The 15,853-nt window shown below is 41.1% G+C and overlaps 1 protein-coding gene across 14 annotated transcripts in view; it reads left to right on the forward strand.

Annotated features, from left to right (window-relative positions):
• PUM1 (pumilio RNA binding family member 1) overlaps positions 1-15,853 on the forward strand; it is a 138,127-nt gene that overhangs the window by 81,347 nt on the left and 40,927 nt on the right. For 7 of the 14 annotated variants that reach the window (XM_080803124.1, XM_080803120.1, XM_080803127.1 and 4 more), the window contains 2 exons: positions 10,553-10,646; positions 11,834-11,938. In XM_080803124.1, the coding sequence (XP_080659250.1) occupies positions 10,553-10,646; positions 11,834-11,938 (199 nt within the window). The remainder of the gene's footprint in view (positions 1-10,552; positions 10,647-11,833; positions 11,939-15,853) is intronic. The other 7 variants (XM_080803126.1, XM_080803128.1, XM_080803131.1 and 4 more) reach the window with 1 other exon arrangement.

Below are 15,853 nucleotides of genomic sequence, written 5' to 3' on the forward strand. Positions count from 1 at the left end.
TTGGTTAGAAATTCTGTGTCTGTGGGGGAAATTGATGTATGGTCTGTTCCTTTGTTGTTGTCATAAATAGTTGATTTTAAATGAATTTTGATGATAAAGCTAACCATCTAATATTAATAAGAATTAACATTAATAACAGTAATAGTAACATTAATAAAGTTTATAAGAGGAAATCCCTTTAAGGGATGATGTGATATGTGTGCTCTGGTCATATCAGGTAGATCTGTTAGGTTTAATTAACAAACTCTTTTTCTAGAGAGAGTAAATTCTAAGTGTCCACTACTCTCCCTGTGGTTCCCAATAGATGTGCCATCTCTCTGGAAGAATGATTTTTTGTGCTTTTTCTCTTCTTTCACTGTTTTGCCCCCCTTCACAGTGAATCCTCAAAACAACAGATTTGAGTGAAGCCAGAAATTACCTCAGGTGCTGAAAATAGATTAGACTTCAGCTTTGTAGGGGACACTGTTACCACATAGACTTAAGCTTGCTAAGCTTAGGATAGGAGTGTGGTAATTCTCTGTCTAAACTGAGGTTTCTGAGCGTAGGCTACTTTTTTTTTAAAGTAGGCTCCACATTCAGTGTGGAGCCCAGTGTGGGACTTGAACTTATAACCCTGAGACCAAGACCTGAGCGCTGAGATCAAGAGTCAGATGCTCAACTGACTGAACCACCCAGGCTTCTTGAGTGTAGGCTACTCCTAATCAGGATTCTTTAGCCTGGTTATATCAAGAAATTTTATCTGAATTCTTAATTCTTTCTTTTACTTTGTCTTTTGTGGTCTGAACTTCTAGAACTCTGGCTATTTTTGTGCTTAGCTTCCCATTTCTCATCTAATCCAGTCAAACCCTTTGCTTATTGTTTAAGAAGTGTTTGTGTTTAACCTCTTGTGAGGAAAAATCCGATGCTCTTTTACTGAATTGTTCTTTACTTCATAATCAGAGTTGGGATTCTCTTTTAATGTATTGACCTCTCATTTCAAACTAATTTTGCCAGTGTTTTGGGAGACTGGATAATTATTAGAACTTCAGGGACATCTGGGTGGCTCAGTCGTTTAATCATATGCCTTTGGCCCAGGTCATGATTCCAGGGTCCTGGGATTGAGTCCCACATTGGGTTCCTTGCTCAGTGGGGAACCTGCTTCTCCCTCTGCCTGCTGCTCCCCCTGGTCATGCTCTCTCTCTCTCCCTCTCTGACAGATAAATAAACCTTTAAAAAAAAAAAAAAAAACTTGAACAGATATATCCTTTTGCAAACTCGCAAGCAGTTAACATGATTACATTAAAGATAACACCCACTCAGATTTATAAAGCCTGGGATGCCTTCACCAAATATTCCATTTCAGTAATTTTTGAAGCTGAATGTTACTATTTTGGAAGTTAAAATATTGTTGGTTTTTGGCTTCCCATTCATGCCTTGGTTGTAGTAACATAGGGTCATTGTTACGTAGGTAGACCACCAACACACAATGTGATCATTTTTGTTTTATTCCGTGGGCCCATAATTCTTGCTTTTCTGAGTAGATTGTTTTACATGGTCATGTAGTGGGCTCCCTAATAGCATGCCTGGGAACCATTGGGCCAAGACTTCTCAGTGTTTTCAAGACCCTTAACCTCTTAACATTCTCCTACATAGAGGCAGGAGTAGCTGTTAAGATGGTAGGATCCTGGGGCGCCTGGGTGGCTCAGTGGCTTAAAGCCTCTGCCTTCGGCTCAGGTCATGATCTCAGGGTCCTGGGATCGAGCCCCACGAGCCCCACATCAGGCTCTCTGCTCAGCAGGGAACCTGCTTCCCTTTCTCTCTCTCTGCCTGCCTCTCTGCCTACTTGTGATCTCTGTCAAATCTAATTTAAAAAAAAAAAAAAGATGGTAGGATCCTTTTTTCTACTGGAATTTGGTGTTTGATCTTATATTTTATGCCTTCAATACTCCTCTTTTGCTCTCCATTGTGTTTTACTCCCCTTTCCCTTTTTACTATTTTAATTGATTATCATTCTTGAAGATCCAATGCTTGTTAGCTTTCTTGATCTCCATATCAATGAGTTTGTCTGTCTCCTTTGAACTCTGTAGTGCTTTGTGCTTCCCTTGAAACTGGAGTCACAATGTTCTTTCTTGTTTAACAGTCCTTGCTAGATTATAAGCCCCTTGAGGGTAAACTCCTTGGGTCTTGTTCTTCTGTGTCTTTTGCTCTTGCTTTAGCAGACCAAGTTTTCAGGAAATTTTTTACATATTCCTATTATAGTATCTCAGATTACCCCCATGATTAAATACACTTACCTAAACTGAAATTTGGAACTAGCCTTCTAAGAGGTCTGGAAGCCACTCTTTGAGGCACTACCTTGTATTCTACTATGTAAGTCCTTTAGATCTAACCCGCTAAGCTTGTGCTCATGTTTGTAACTAGACCTGCACAATATCCAGGAAATTACCTCTTTTTTAGAGTCACAACCTCTGTTGCCATCTGATGAAAAAAGTACGTAATTCTTTTGAAATCCAGTTTTGTTGGTAACTTCAGGGAGCTCACAGATTTGTGGACTGTGGATTGTAACTTTGTTTGCGTTGTTCTCACCTGTAGCTGAGCATATCTTTCATGAGTGAAAAGGGTTCCCCCACCCGTAGCTCTCAGTTTGGGTATTGTGACTCATTTGGCCATTTAACTAGTGCAAGGGAGTACTCAAAGACAAGTTTAGAACTTGCCTAGGTCCTAGAACCTTAGACAAGGGAGATCATACTCAATTCTGGGGAAGGAAGGACTTTTGGAAGAGGAAGATCTTGAGCTGTGCCTTGTAAGACTTGTTTATATAAGGAAAAGAGTGAAAATTCCACTGGAGGAAATAGTAAAACTTAAAGGGTTACTATGGGAACTTAACAGGTGTCTGATCAGTAGATAAGGTAGTAGTCATCCTAGGTGGTGGGGTGAGGTTGGGAAACAGTGACCTGTGAGGTTGCACAGGTGGAGTTGTGGGTCTTAGCAACTTTGCCATGCTGCCTGATAGTGACAAGACAGTTCTAAGGAGGAATGACTTAATTACCATGGTTTAGTTTTTTTGTGCTGTTAGTTCAGTAGCAACTGTAGACATTTCTTACCTGTATTAATCAGTTAATTATTGAAGATTGTGTCCTTCCAGGAATCTGGTTCTGCTGGTAGTGAACAGAGCTGGTACTCCTAGTAAGGCCGTCTTACCAGGAATCTGGTTCTGCTGGTAGTGAACAGAGCTGGTACTCCTAGTAAGGCCGTCTTATGTGCAACTGTATGGGGCAGTTGGGGAACTAAGGCTAAACTGGATGGTCGGGAATGCTGTCAGAACATGGGAGGGCTCGATGGGGACCAAGGTGGTATAGACCTTCGTTGAAAGACAGGTGTAATGTATAGAAATATACACTCCACAGTGTATCTCTTGTGGAGATAGAAATGAGCATGGTGTAGTTATAGGCTGACAGCAGTAGAAGGCACACTTAGAGGGAAATGCAACTTGGTGCGTTGGGCTATTGAGTCCAGGTCCCAGAGGCTTGAGAGCCGGGCCTGAGTCTCAGACATTATTAATGATTATGAGGATTGAACCACAGATCTAGTGTAGTACGTGTTTTTCTACACATTTCTGCTTTTTAATATTGGCTTTTTTTTTTTTTTTAAAGTTTTGAGTTACTTGCTATAGTTATTGAGGTAGCTTTATATGTGATTTCATGATGGGATCTGGTTTGGAAATTGACAAAATAATTCTTGTGTCCTATTTCCTTTCAATAGGGATTTTGATTTGGTTTCATAAAACTGTTAGTATCAATTTCTATTGAGATATATAGTATAGAACAGCCTACAAATTCAGGAAAGGTAATTTTCATGTAGTTCATTACAAACTTAGTGGTACTTAGGGATACTTTGGGTTTTGGCTAGTTAAATTACTTGTCTAGTCACTGTTTATCATAAACTTAATATTTATTTAAAGCAAGGATTCCTTTTTTTGTGCCATGAACCCCTTAGCAGTTTGATGAGATCTGTGGGCTGCATTGCGTGAATGATATATTTAGTATAAGTAGGTTTACAAAAGAAATAGTTATATAGAAATATTATAGAATATTTAACAAAACAATATTTATGAAATATTTAACAAATTGAATATGTATCTACTTAATCAAACAAATGCATGTAGCAGAAGTGGGCATACCTAGTGATCATGATGAGGATAAACGTGGCTTTGGGATGTCTAATAGTTGTAAAGAAACATGAAAATGTGTGGTGACTTTTTTTTTTTCTTCTTTTTTTGAGATGGGCTGGGCGGAGCAGAGGGAGAGGGAGAGAGAGAATCTTAAGCAGGCTCCATATAGAGCACGGCCTGCCAGAGGCAGGGCTGGTCTCACAATTGAGATTACCACCTGAACTGAAGTCAAAAGTTGAAGTCAGGGACGCCTGGGTGGCTCAGTTGGTTAAGCAGCTGCCTTCGGCTCAGGTCATGATCCCAGCGTCCTGGGATCGAGTCCCACATCAGGCTCCTTGCTCCGCGGGGAGCCTGCTTCTCCCTCTGCCTCTGCCTACCACTCTGTCTGCCTGTGCTCGCTCGCTCTCTCTCTAACAAATAAATAAAAAAATTTAAAAAAAAAAAAAAAGTTGAAGTCAAGTCGACTGATGTACTGAGCCACCCATGCACCCCATATGTGACTTCTATTGGTGATTAAGTCACAAGTGTATAGCTAATGTTAATGTGCTTTGTTGCCTACAGTCATAATCGAAGGACATGCTAAATTCCATGAAAATAAGGATAATTTTACCTATCCCAAGTATGAAGATCTGGGGTTTAAGTACCCCTAATTTAGGGCATTTTGAAATGTTCATTGATAGAGTATTCTCCCTCTTTCCCTCACTTTCTCTTCATTGTCTTCTCCTTAATTCTGGACAGTGAACAGTGAGCATTATAAACAGTGACAGTTCATAATAATGTGTTTGTACCATTTTGTGTTATGGTACACGAGCTATCTTCTCTCTTTTAATGAAGAACCACACAATTATTTATATTTCCCTAAATATATTTTATAAAGTTACTGCTAGATTTCATTATATTACAATCATACGTAGCAGAAACCAAAGCCAGGATTACATCCTTATAGATTAATAAGATTAATTGTTGATACTCTTTATTTAGAATTCAGTTAATCTAAAAATAATCCAATGCAGCATGTTGTACAAAATTGCATACTGATGTACTAAAACTCTCACCTGTTAAACATGAATTTTAGCAAAGAAACAATACTCCGGAAATCATAATTGAAGTACAGATTCATTCCCTCACAGCCCTAGACAGATGGGAGAGGAAGTGGCACACAGTGGTTTTAAAAGTGTGGTAGTGATTAGATGTCATTATTCTGAAGCCAAGTTTGTGTAGTTTTAATATAGGTCTTTAATATTCTCAGCTTTCCTTTCAATTGACAAGTGAGAGGAAGGTTATTTTATCAGTGTCATGTATAGTCACTGTTAAAATACTGACTTTAGGAGTTTGGGTCAGTTGAAGCTTACCTTTATTGCTCTTGGACTTTGTTGGAATTTTCTTTTCTTTCTTTCTTTCTTTTTTTTTTTTTTTTTTTTTTTAGATTTTTATTTATTTATTTGACAGACAGAGATCACAAGTAGGCAGAGAGGCAGGCAGAGAGAGAGAGACAGAGGAGGAAGCAGGCTCCCTGCTGAGCAGAGAGCCCGATGCGGAGCTTGATCCCAGGACCCTGGGATCATGACCTGAGCCAAAGGCAGAGGCTTTAACCCGCTGAGCCACCCAGGCGCCCCTGGGATTTTCTGATTTTCCTCAAAAGATACTTACTTACTTAGTAGAAGGACATGTTTATTTCCCCCCCCCCCACATTGTTAAGAGATTATTTTGGAATCAAAATAGCAAATGTTCCATCTGCTAAGGAAATGTAAAGAAGTTTTCTTTTTCACAATATCATCAGCGTGGTTCATATGTACCTGTTCATCCATAAATCATTGTTGATCCTTGTAGTTGTTCAAATAACCTGGCTGAAAATGGGCTTTGATCTGGAAGCTTCAGACAGTAGCAGACTTTCACATATTTCATGTACTAAAGACTGGCTGTCATGATAAACTTTTTTTCTTAAAAGATTATAGTCCCACCATTGATGTAATAATACCTTCAGTGTTTTGAAGATCTTCTCCCCGTGAACCCTTATAACATCCCCATGGGATAGGGCTACTAAATGTTTTCAGATAAGAAACTTAAGACATCATGAAGCTTGGAGAGTTACTGAAGGTCATATACTACAAGCGCTGGGAACATCTGTATTCTGGTGTCTAGCTCTGGACTCTGTTCTTTGGACCTAGTACTAGAAAAACAAAGCCTTTCTATATGTGGTGCTGTCTCACCTACAAATTCAGTTGCATTTGTGGTGTTCTGTACATGGAGTATATGGTAAAGCATATTCTTCCACAGCAAAACAAAAGTTTTTCTTCATTCCTTTTTATTTTTGTGACCTGTTGACAGCAGTTCATGCTCATGAACTCATTGGGTTTTTTTTTTTTTTTAAGATTTTATTTATTTGACAGGGAGAGAGAGTGCGAGTGCAAGTGCACCACATGAGCAGGGGCAGAGGGAGAGGGAGAAGCAGGCTCCCCACTGAGCAAGGAGCCCAATGTGGGACTCATCCCAGGACCCTGGGATCATGACCCGAGCCGAAGGCAACCGCTTAACTGACTGAGCCACCCAGGCATCCCTCATTGGGATTTTTTTATTTTTTATTTTTTAAAAGATTTTATTTATTTATTTGACAGAGAGCTCAATTACAAGTAGGCAGAGAGGCAGGCAGAGAGAGATGGGGGAAGCAGGCTCCCTGCTGAGCAGAGAGACCAATGTGGGGCTGGATCCCAGGACCCTGAGATCATGACCTGAGCCGAAGGTGGAGGCTTAACCCACTGAGCCACCCAGGCGCCCCTGGGATTTTTTTAAATTAACATTCACTCCAAGGAGTTTTGCCCTCTGCTTTCTTCATCCTGAGCTGCCCTGTTGGGGAAGGAGCTGTAAGAGGTGTCTCACAGAAGGGCCATGTCTGTATAGGGGTACTCCCCCCATTCATCAGAAAGGACACACATAAAGGACTGTTCCTAGCTTGTGTTTTACCTGTTAATTTTATGTGTGTTAATTTTGATACTTCCAGCTACCTTGCGTGTTAGACATGTCTTTATTGTCCTTATTCGAGAGAGAGGAGTGAGTCACAGAGAGATTATCTTTGCCCTGTGTCATATAGTCCGCATTGGAGCTGAGATATGAATCCAGGCTTTCTGACCCCAGAGTCTGTGCTCTTATCCTCTGTCCACTGTGTATATAGCATTAAATTGGTCAGAAGCCAGGGCTGGCAGGACATTTTATTTTGGTGGGGGAGGGGGACAGTCTTTCACATACATCAGCTCCATATTTAGGTATTACTACATATTCTGAAAACTCAGCAGCTGTTTTTATGCCAACACATTATTGATAACAATATAATAACAGTGGTAGCTGTCTTTTATCACTTAGCACTATAGTGGGTGTTTCTGACTGCCCCTTTCTGGAATAAAAACCTTGCAGGCTATCTTTTGAAAAGTCCTGTAGTGACAGAGAAGGGAGTCAAATCAGTTTGCTTGTGTAGTTCCCAGATTATGCCTTCAGTGTTTCTTACTGGGAACCTTGATGAGCTTGAAGTAGTTGATAATATTTTCCCTTGCATTCACTGTCTTGAACAACTTAAGAATTCAACCCAAGTATATTGTAATCAGTAGTGGCACATTTACCATTATACCACCTTTAAAACAAGCGTGCTCTCCAAATCTCACAGTATTGTGTTTCTCAGTTACCATTGGCTTGCTTTCTGAAAATGACAAAAATGTTAACAGAGCTCAGTGCTTTGCCCAGCAGATGGCATTTGTATGAGTTTTTCAGGATCCTTTGGAATCCATTACTTGCCAATTACCCAATTTTGTTTTGAATACCCTGTATTTCCAGTTAATATTGGACCATTTACATAAAGAGAATGTGCCAGAATTGCTGTAATCTATGCTATAATCAAATCTGCTTGCTGTAGATGATAATTTACTTTTGTTAATTGTTTACTGCAAAATGCATTCAAGAAAACAATTCCTTCTCTATTCACCATAATCACTGCGATATCAATCAACTCTCAAACACAGAATATGTGGGAGCTCTTGGAGGACCTGTATGTTTTTAGTTCAGAGTAATAATTTCTACTTCTCAAAGTACGGTGAAGTGGTGCTGAGACTCACAGACCAAGATTGTGCAAAATGGTTGGTATTTAAACAGACTGGATATATATGGTACACATACAGTTAAGGGGTTCTATGCCATGTTAAAAACCTGTGAAGTGGGGATAATTTAGATGGCATAGCAGTGAGTACTGTTTTTGGTTAATGAGATCACTTCAGAAGTTCTGTTCTCAACACACTGTCTTTATTTCTCTGGCTCCATGTCATAGCACCTCACTAATAAGTTCTCAAAAAATGTTGAGTGAATTGTTTGCAGCAGGGCAAAGAAGTGTAGAGGGAAGAGGCTAGAATGATCCGTGTCTGATATGTTAAATATTTCAAAAGGCTTGGGGCTAGGAAAATTCCAGAGACCCAGTGAAGATACAGTACATATCTAGTGAAACTATGAGGTATTTTTACAGAGTTGGAAAAAGCTTAGAAACAACTTTCCACTATTTTACTGTAATGTTTTCTCCCTCCTGGCTGCCCCTCTTGGGTGAGCTGTTTCCTGTTGGTAGGAATACTGTGGAACATGGTCCTTTAGGCAAGACAGACACATGAAAAACAAGTTGGAAAAATCACAAGATCGCAGTTACCCAGTAGTCCTGATTGGCTCCCTTCCTGGAGTGAACAGTTGTTTTGATAGGCTGGTCTATAAATCCCAGTATTGCTTTTGAAGACTTGATATTTCATCATTGCCCCTAAAGGAGTATTTGTCTTTTTACCAGCATCATAATGAAGTTTCTTGTTTCTTTAACCTTTGAAAATAAAACTCAAAAAGTATTTTTGAAATCTGTACATGATTACTTTTTATTTCCTTTCATACTATAAAGGCAAAGGCTAATTATACTCTGGTATTTAGAAAGAAGAATATTTACAAAGAGAGGTAACAGGTGACATTGGTTAGTATGTTCGAAATATTCACCTTTTTTTTTTTTTTTTTAAATTTGCCTACTTACAATAAAGTCTCTCCACTGCTGAAGATAACATTACATGTCGAGCTCTGATTATAATTAAGCTGAGTTGGTGGGATGACATTATCTCTTAATGTCTACAACAGTCAGGTCTCTTCATGAGGAAATCTGTTATTTAAGATCCATGGTGTCTGTTGTATGTCCTCCAGTGATGTCGGCTCACCTACCAAAAACTGTAGAAAGAGCAGGTAGGGAGGTTGACGGTCCTTCCTAGGGAGGTGCCTTCAGTGAGCTTAGCGAATGAGGACATTTTCAGTATGACTTTCTGAAAGGTGGCATGTCAAGGCAATCGAGAACCCCCTTTTTTTGCACCAGTACTATTCAGGCTAACATGTCACCGTCTTAGGCAGTGTTGCATCCCTAGTCCCTTGCACAGGTAGAAGTCTAGAGGGTTTCATAATATTATGTTATTGGTTTCATAATATTTGTAGGATGAATGAGTGAATGATTAACCTTGTAGTAAGAAAGAATTTTGGCATATTCTTAGTGTCAGGGCCTTTGCATTCCTTTCCTGTTCCTGTGAACTAAGAAGTGTGCTAAGTCTGTGCTCATAACCCAGGTTTTTTAGGAGCAGCTGTATTTCTGTTGTTTGATTTCCTACACATAAAGAATAGGTATCTAGGAAACTGGAGGGCTCCCAAAAGTTGGCAGCTGTCTAATTTATTTTATTTTATTTATTTTATTCAGTGTTCCAGGATTCATTGTTTATGCACCACACCCAGTGCTCCATGCAATATGTGCCCTCCGTAATACCCACCATCAGGCTCGCCCAACCCTCCCCCTCCCCCCAATCTAATTTATTCATTGTGATAAGCCACTAGTTGAGGAAGGTATCCAATATCATTTCCCTGGGAAGAGATAGCCAGAGGACGAAATGAACACTTTTTTGCTTTCCTTTCCAAAACGTGAGGATTAATTCAAAGTGTTTGTGGGCTTCTTAAAAGAGCTGAAGAGAGGTGACAGCACTAGGGGCAATGTGGTGTAAGTCATTTTTGCAGTAAATTTAATTTTGAGTGTGCCTTGGATCAGGCAGGACCCTTAGACCTGTTGACAGCCGTTTGGGCATTTGTATGATTATTTGTGGTTCAGGGGACAGCAGACTAACCTGTGAGGTAGTAGGCGGCACACGGGAACTGGGTGCACCCACTGGAGGTAGAGAAGGAGAGGGAAAACCTTACTATAAAGTTTGCTGATACCATCAGAATGGGACTGGAGTAGAGCAGGATAACGTTTTTATTTAAAAATGTCATTCCTGAACAAGGGTTTATAGAAATTTCTATTCAGAGAGGTTTTAAGATTATTTCATGAGATAGTTTCTCTAACCTCATCACGTCTTTCTCTTCCTTCAGCTGTTCCAAAGACCCAATGCGCTCGCCGTCCAGCAGCTGACCGCAGCTCAGCAGCAGCAGTACGCACTGGCGGCGGCTCATCAGCCCCACATCGGTAAGTCCTTGGCGGTCCCCGAGGGGGCGGGCCCACAGTGACGCTGTGGCCACTACTCTAAGCTGCTAGCTGCCACGAAACCCACTGCTGGAGAGTGATTCTAATCATCTCAGAGTAGATGGCCTCTTCCTCCTGTCCTGCGCTACCTTTTGGCACGTTCTTTATTTTTGGCAACCCTCTAGACTTCTAAGATTTCTTAGTGTCCAGGTATTGGTCTGCTCCCTCTGTTTTGGGATTTAAAGTATCTAACTATAGTAGTGACTAGCATCAACTCTCTTGGTGAGACTGGGTGAAAGTGATGGCATAAGAATAGTTTTGCTCTTGTCAGAGTTGCCTCAACTGTGAATGTATCAACTTCCCATCTTGCTAAGTAGCAGGTAGTAAATCCATTTTCCAAGCAACATGTATTGAAGATCTGAAAAAGTTTTCTCGTTTAATATCTGTTTTTTAAAGTAGCTTTGCCCTTCTCCTATAGCATGTGTTAATGTTTTGGTGTACATATTTTGTCTTACTGCCTAGACCTTCCCCCCAGAGCTTTTAAAGGTCTCTTTGAAACAAAATGCTATATATATAAACAAGCAGATATAGAATTTTTTTTAATGTGTCAAAATGATAGCGTTCAGTAGGAAGGAGATCGCTAATCAGAGATTGTGGTAATGCTGTGGAAGAAAAGACTTGCTTCAACCTAAATGTATTAAGGCTAGGCATAATGGCTTTTGCCTGAATCTGGTTTAATTTATAATTGAAGATGCTAGTCTTCATAAGTACTTATACATTTTCTTTGAGAAAAACTGTTAGGAAAATTGTTTTAAGTGGAGATAAATTCTTCCTTCCATCCCATTACAGAGTCTTTAAAATTGCTTTGTTTTAGCCTGCCATAATTTTGATAGTCCTTGAGAAAGTGTGCTGAATTTGAAACTGCCTAACAGTTTAAATTGTTAGCAAAGATAAAAAACAAAAAACAAAACAACAAAAAAAGACAAAAGGATAATATATACATGTCACTCTGATCTTTAGTATAGGGATTATTTTAACTTTTTAAAAGACCTCTTTCCTCTCAACCTATCCTGTCTTGTCTTTTTTCTTTTTTCCTCACCTGCAGCATGGAGTGAGTAGCCAAATTGTGTAGGATCTGGTGGGGCTGCAGTTCTAGTTGGGTGTGTTTTTACTGACAGGTGTGTTTTCAGCAGGTTTAGCGCCCGCTGCCTTTGTCCCCAATCCATACATCATCAGCGCTGCTCCCCCGGGGACGGACCCCTACACAGCTGGACTGGCGGCAGCTGCAACACTAGGTGAGGTATTCTTTTGCATGCGGGACTTTATCCCCTGCTAAAGTCAAGGGGGCTGACAGGCATTCTTTGTACCCTGTTCCCCAATCCAAGTCTCTGGTGGGGATTTTTCTCCTGGTTTCCAGTGTCCTCTCCCTGCCAGCTGGATGGCTCTCCTTAGCTGTAACCTCAGGCTTGAACACATCCAAAGGCAAATTCATGAGCTGCTCCTGTATGGGTGTTTGTGATCCATGGAACCACCAAATTGCTCGTAGATAGTTTGGGAAATTATCCCCTTTCCTAGATCATCCTACTGCCTGTGGTCTGCCACAGTCCAGGTCCTTATACTCTACCTAGCAGGCTTTGGCACCTGTTCTCACTTACATATTCCTGATTTGCTTACCCCTCCCCACCAGTGTTCTCGAAAACTGTTTTTAAACATAGATCTTACCTTTTCACCTTTCTTCTTTAAACCCATCACCCATTTCTTTTCTTTCTTTCTTTTTTCATACTGTATTATCTTTTTTTTTTCTTAAGATTTTATTTATTTATTTGACAGAGAGCACAAGCAGGGGGAGCGGCAGACAGAGGGTGAGGGAAAAGCAGGCTCCCCACTGAGTAAGGAGCCTGATGCCAGACTTGATCCCACGATCCTGGGATTGTGACATGAGCCAAAGGCAGACACTTAACCAACTGCGCCACCCAGGGGCCCCTCAGGATGCATTATCTTTTTTTTTTTTTTTTTTAAGAGTGCATTATCTTTAATAAATGCACAGCACCAGTGTCATCTGCCATTTAGTGTTTTCTCAGAGAAGAAGCCTGTCACCAATTTCTGGTTACCCACCCGAACATAGCACACCGCAGCTATCAGACATGGCTGATTATTCCATCCTAATTGGGTGGTGGTGTGCTATTCCTTGGTGCACTGTTTTTAAGGAGCTACCAGGGCATCTGGAGGATAAGTGAGGATTAGGACCCACTCTGATCTCGCTGTGATTTGTGTGTAGATGTCCCCACATGTATACCACTTTCTCCCCATCCAGATTGGCTGTCACTGGCTCACATGAGACATTCTAGCAGAGCTAAAGTGATTTTGGATTGCTGCGGGCACCACACTGGCTTAGGTCTCTGTGTCTTTGGACACTGTGGTTTCCTTAGTCTTCTGTAGTAAACGCTTCCCATTCTTTGCCTGGCGCTCTCCTTAGCTGGTACTGTCACCACCCAGAAACCCCTTCCTTTGCTGACTCCCCTGTTCTTTCTCTGTTACTTACTTTTACTTTGTGTTTGCTTGTGGATGTATGTATGAGTGGTTTTGTTTCCCCTTGAGACTGAACTCTTTCAAAAGCAGTCCTTTCTGTTACTTGACTCTGGAGCACCATTGCGGGCATCATAATGGGCTCACATGGGTATGATAGATTGAATTCCACGTTGGGACAAAGTCATTGTCTTCCAAAGTAAAAATTCTCTGGGAACAAATCCCTCCAAGTCATGTTAATCATAATTAAATATTGCTATTGTAATATTTTATTTACTATTATGTAGCATGTGATTTGCCACTTTTAACTCAGATACAGTATAGCATTTCTTACTGTTTTCTTTAGCATAGTTCACATTATGGCATGCATTGTGATGGGAGTGTATATAGTGTAGTTCCTCTGTCTCCCTTGCCGTTGAGGGAAGCAGAAGGTTCTTCCTAGCAGAATGATCTTTGCTAACCATCTTTAGTATTTATTCAGCCTTTACTAACTGTTGGTCAAGCATTGTGCTGGGTGCTTTTCTTTCATATGAGTTGTTGGACGATGTTTTTTTTTTAAGATTTTATTTATTAATTTCAGAGAGAGGAAGAGAGTGAGAGCGAGAGTACACATGCATGAGCAGGGGTAGGGGCGGGGGTGGGAATCTCAAGCAGACTCCCTGCTGAGCATGGAGTCTGGTGTGGAGCTCGAACCCATGACCCTGAGATCAGAACTTGAGCTGAAACTAAGAGTCAGATGCTTAACCGACCGAGGCAGCCGGTGCTCTGGATGATGATTTTACAGATTAAGAATTTGGGGCTCCAGGAGCTGTTTTTTTTTTTGAGGTTACACTACTTAAATATTACAGAGTTGGGGTTTGAACCAGGTCTAACCCAGAGTCCATGCATGCATGTCACTGTAGTGTAGTGTTGAATTATCTCTTCTCTTTCTTTTCTCTGCTGACTTACTGTATGTTATTTACAACAAAGAGCTATCTTAGGGACAACACTCTAGTCCTCACTGAAATCATGGTTTGGAGTTGAGAGTCTTGCTATTTGTACCTACCCATCAGCTGAGCCAGACTGAGAAAGACTTCAGTCTTTCACGCAGAACCAGAGATGCTAACCACCCAGACTGTGACACTGCATATGCTTGTGGGGTGCTGATCACACGGGAATTGGAGCAGGCATCCTGATGAGCCAAGCTCCATTGATGATGCACCCCGGGAGGTATTTTCCTAACCGCAGTCAGAGGCCATGTGATGCCAGAGAGTAGTAGAAATGCTAGTTGAGAAAATTGAGGAGGATTATATGAATGTTGATGGTAACAGCAGTCTGTGCCCAGTTGAAGGTTTTGTTGTTGACGTGTGACAGAGCCTTGAGACTGTGGCTGCAGGTTGCAATCCAGTCTTTCCCCATGGATGTGGCAACACCCTCACCCGTATTGTACCCATTTGCAGGTGAGGAAACTAGGGCCTAGGTTAACATCTCCATCGTGGTGTTTTCTCTTCCATTCTCTTCTGTAAATGCCCAAGACCACCCCACTTTGTAAACACTAGTCAGGTGGGTCTGGGGACTCCCTACTCTCTAACTTGGAGGTAAGGTTCTTAGACTCTTCAGATTCTGAGGAGTTAAAAGTTTTTTATAAACCCTTTGCCTACTACAAAAAAGTAGCCTGTACTGTCACCTAGGTTCTCTAAGCAGCATGTTTATTTTGCACCCAGATGTAGTATTCACAGTGGGTAGCCTTATAAACAGAGCTGCTTGGTCTTGGTTAATAGGCCCACAGGTACAGAAAATACCAAAACAGAAATGTCAGAGCAATATCGGGCAGTGATGTAATTTGACTTGTTGGTATCTTAGAAGCTTAAAACTGGGAAATAAAACACATGTTCCAATGGATTTTGTCTTAATGAAATTTATTTATCTTTTTTTTAAAGACTTTATTTATTTGAAGGGGGAGAGAGAGAGCACAAGCCAGGGGAGGAGCGGCAGGCAGAGGGAGAAGCAGGTTCCCTGCTGAGCAAGGAGCCCAACGCAGGGCTCGATCTCGGGACCTTGGGATCATGACCTCCGAAGGCAGACGTTTAACTGACTAAGCCACCCAGGCACCCTGAAATCTCTGTTTCTGCAGGATTAGCTACCATGTCAGAATAGACACATTCAAAATAGCTCTTTGGAACTCTTATCTATATGGAGTATTTTTATTCAGTCAAGTTGCAGATATTTTAAACTCTGTTTTAAGAAACTTCTCATTGGGGGATGTGTTTTAGCAGCTCCGAGGAGCTGACTTTGAGCCCTTGTCTTAGTTGGCAAAATGAAGCCTTGGTGTTTCTTGCTGCCATCTTCAGAGAATTCTGTGGTGTAGGTTTCTGCCACACCCAGGCTGCTGTCTTTGGGGCTGTGTCACCTGTGCTGCCTACTGTGTACGGCACAGACTGTAGCGAGAGCTTGTAGCCAGAGGGGAACAGCTCATTGAGACTGAAGCAGAGCGCTTGGTTTTGTCTAGGATGCTCGGCAGGTCTGTAAGGTTTTGCTTCTGTTTGTTTTCAACATTGACTTAAATTCAAAATTTCATGTATCAGTGTCTGAATGTAGTTGTGTTGAATGACTTCCAACACAGAAACAAGAGAACCAAGCCTCTTAGAAATTGAACATTGGGGGCGCCTGGGTGGCTCGGTGGGTTAAGCCCCTGCCTTTGGCTC

The sequence above is a fragment of the Martes martes genome, assembly GCF_963455335.1.
Source record: "Martes martes genome assembly, chromosome: 4".
In the NCBI taxonomy this organism is placed as follows: domain Eukaryota; kingdom Metazoa; phylum Chordata; class Mammalia; order Carnivora; family Mustelidae; genus Martes; species Martes martes.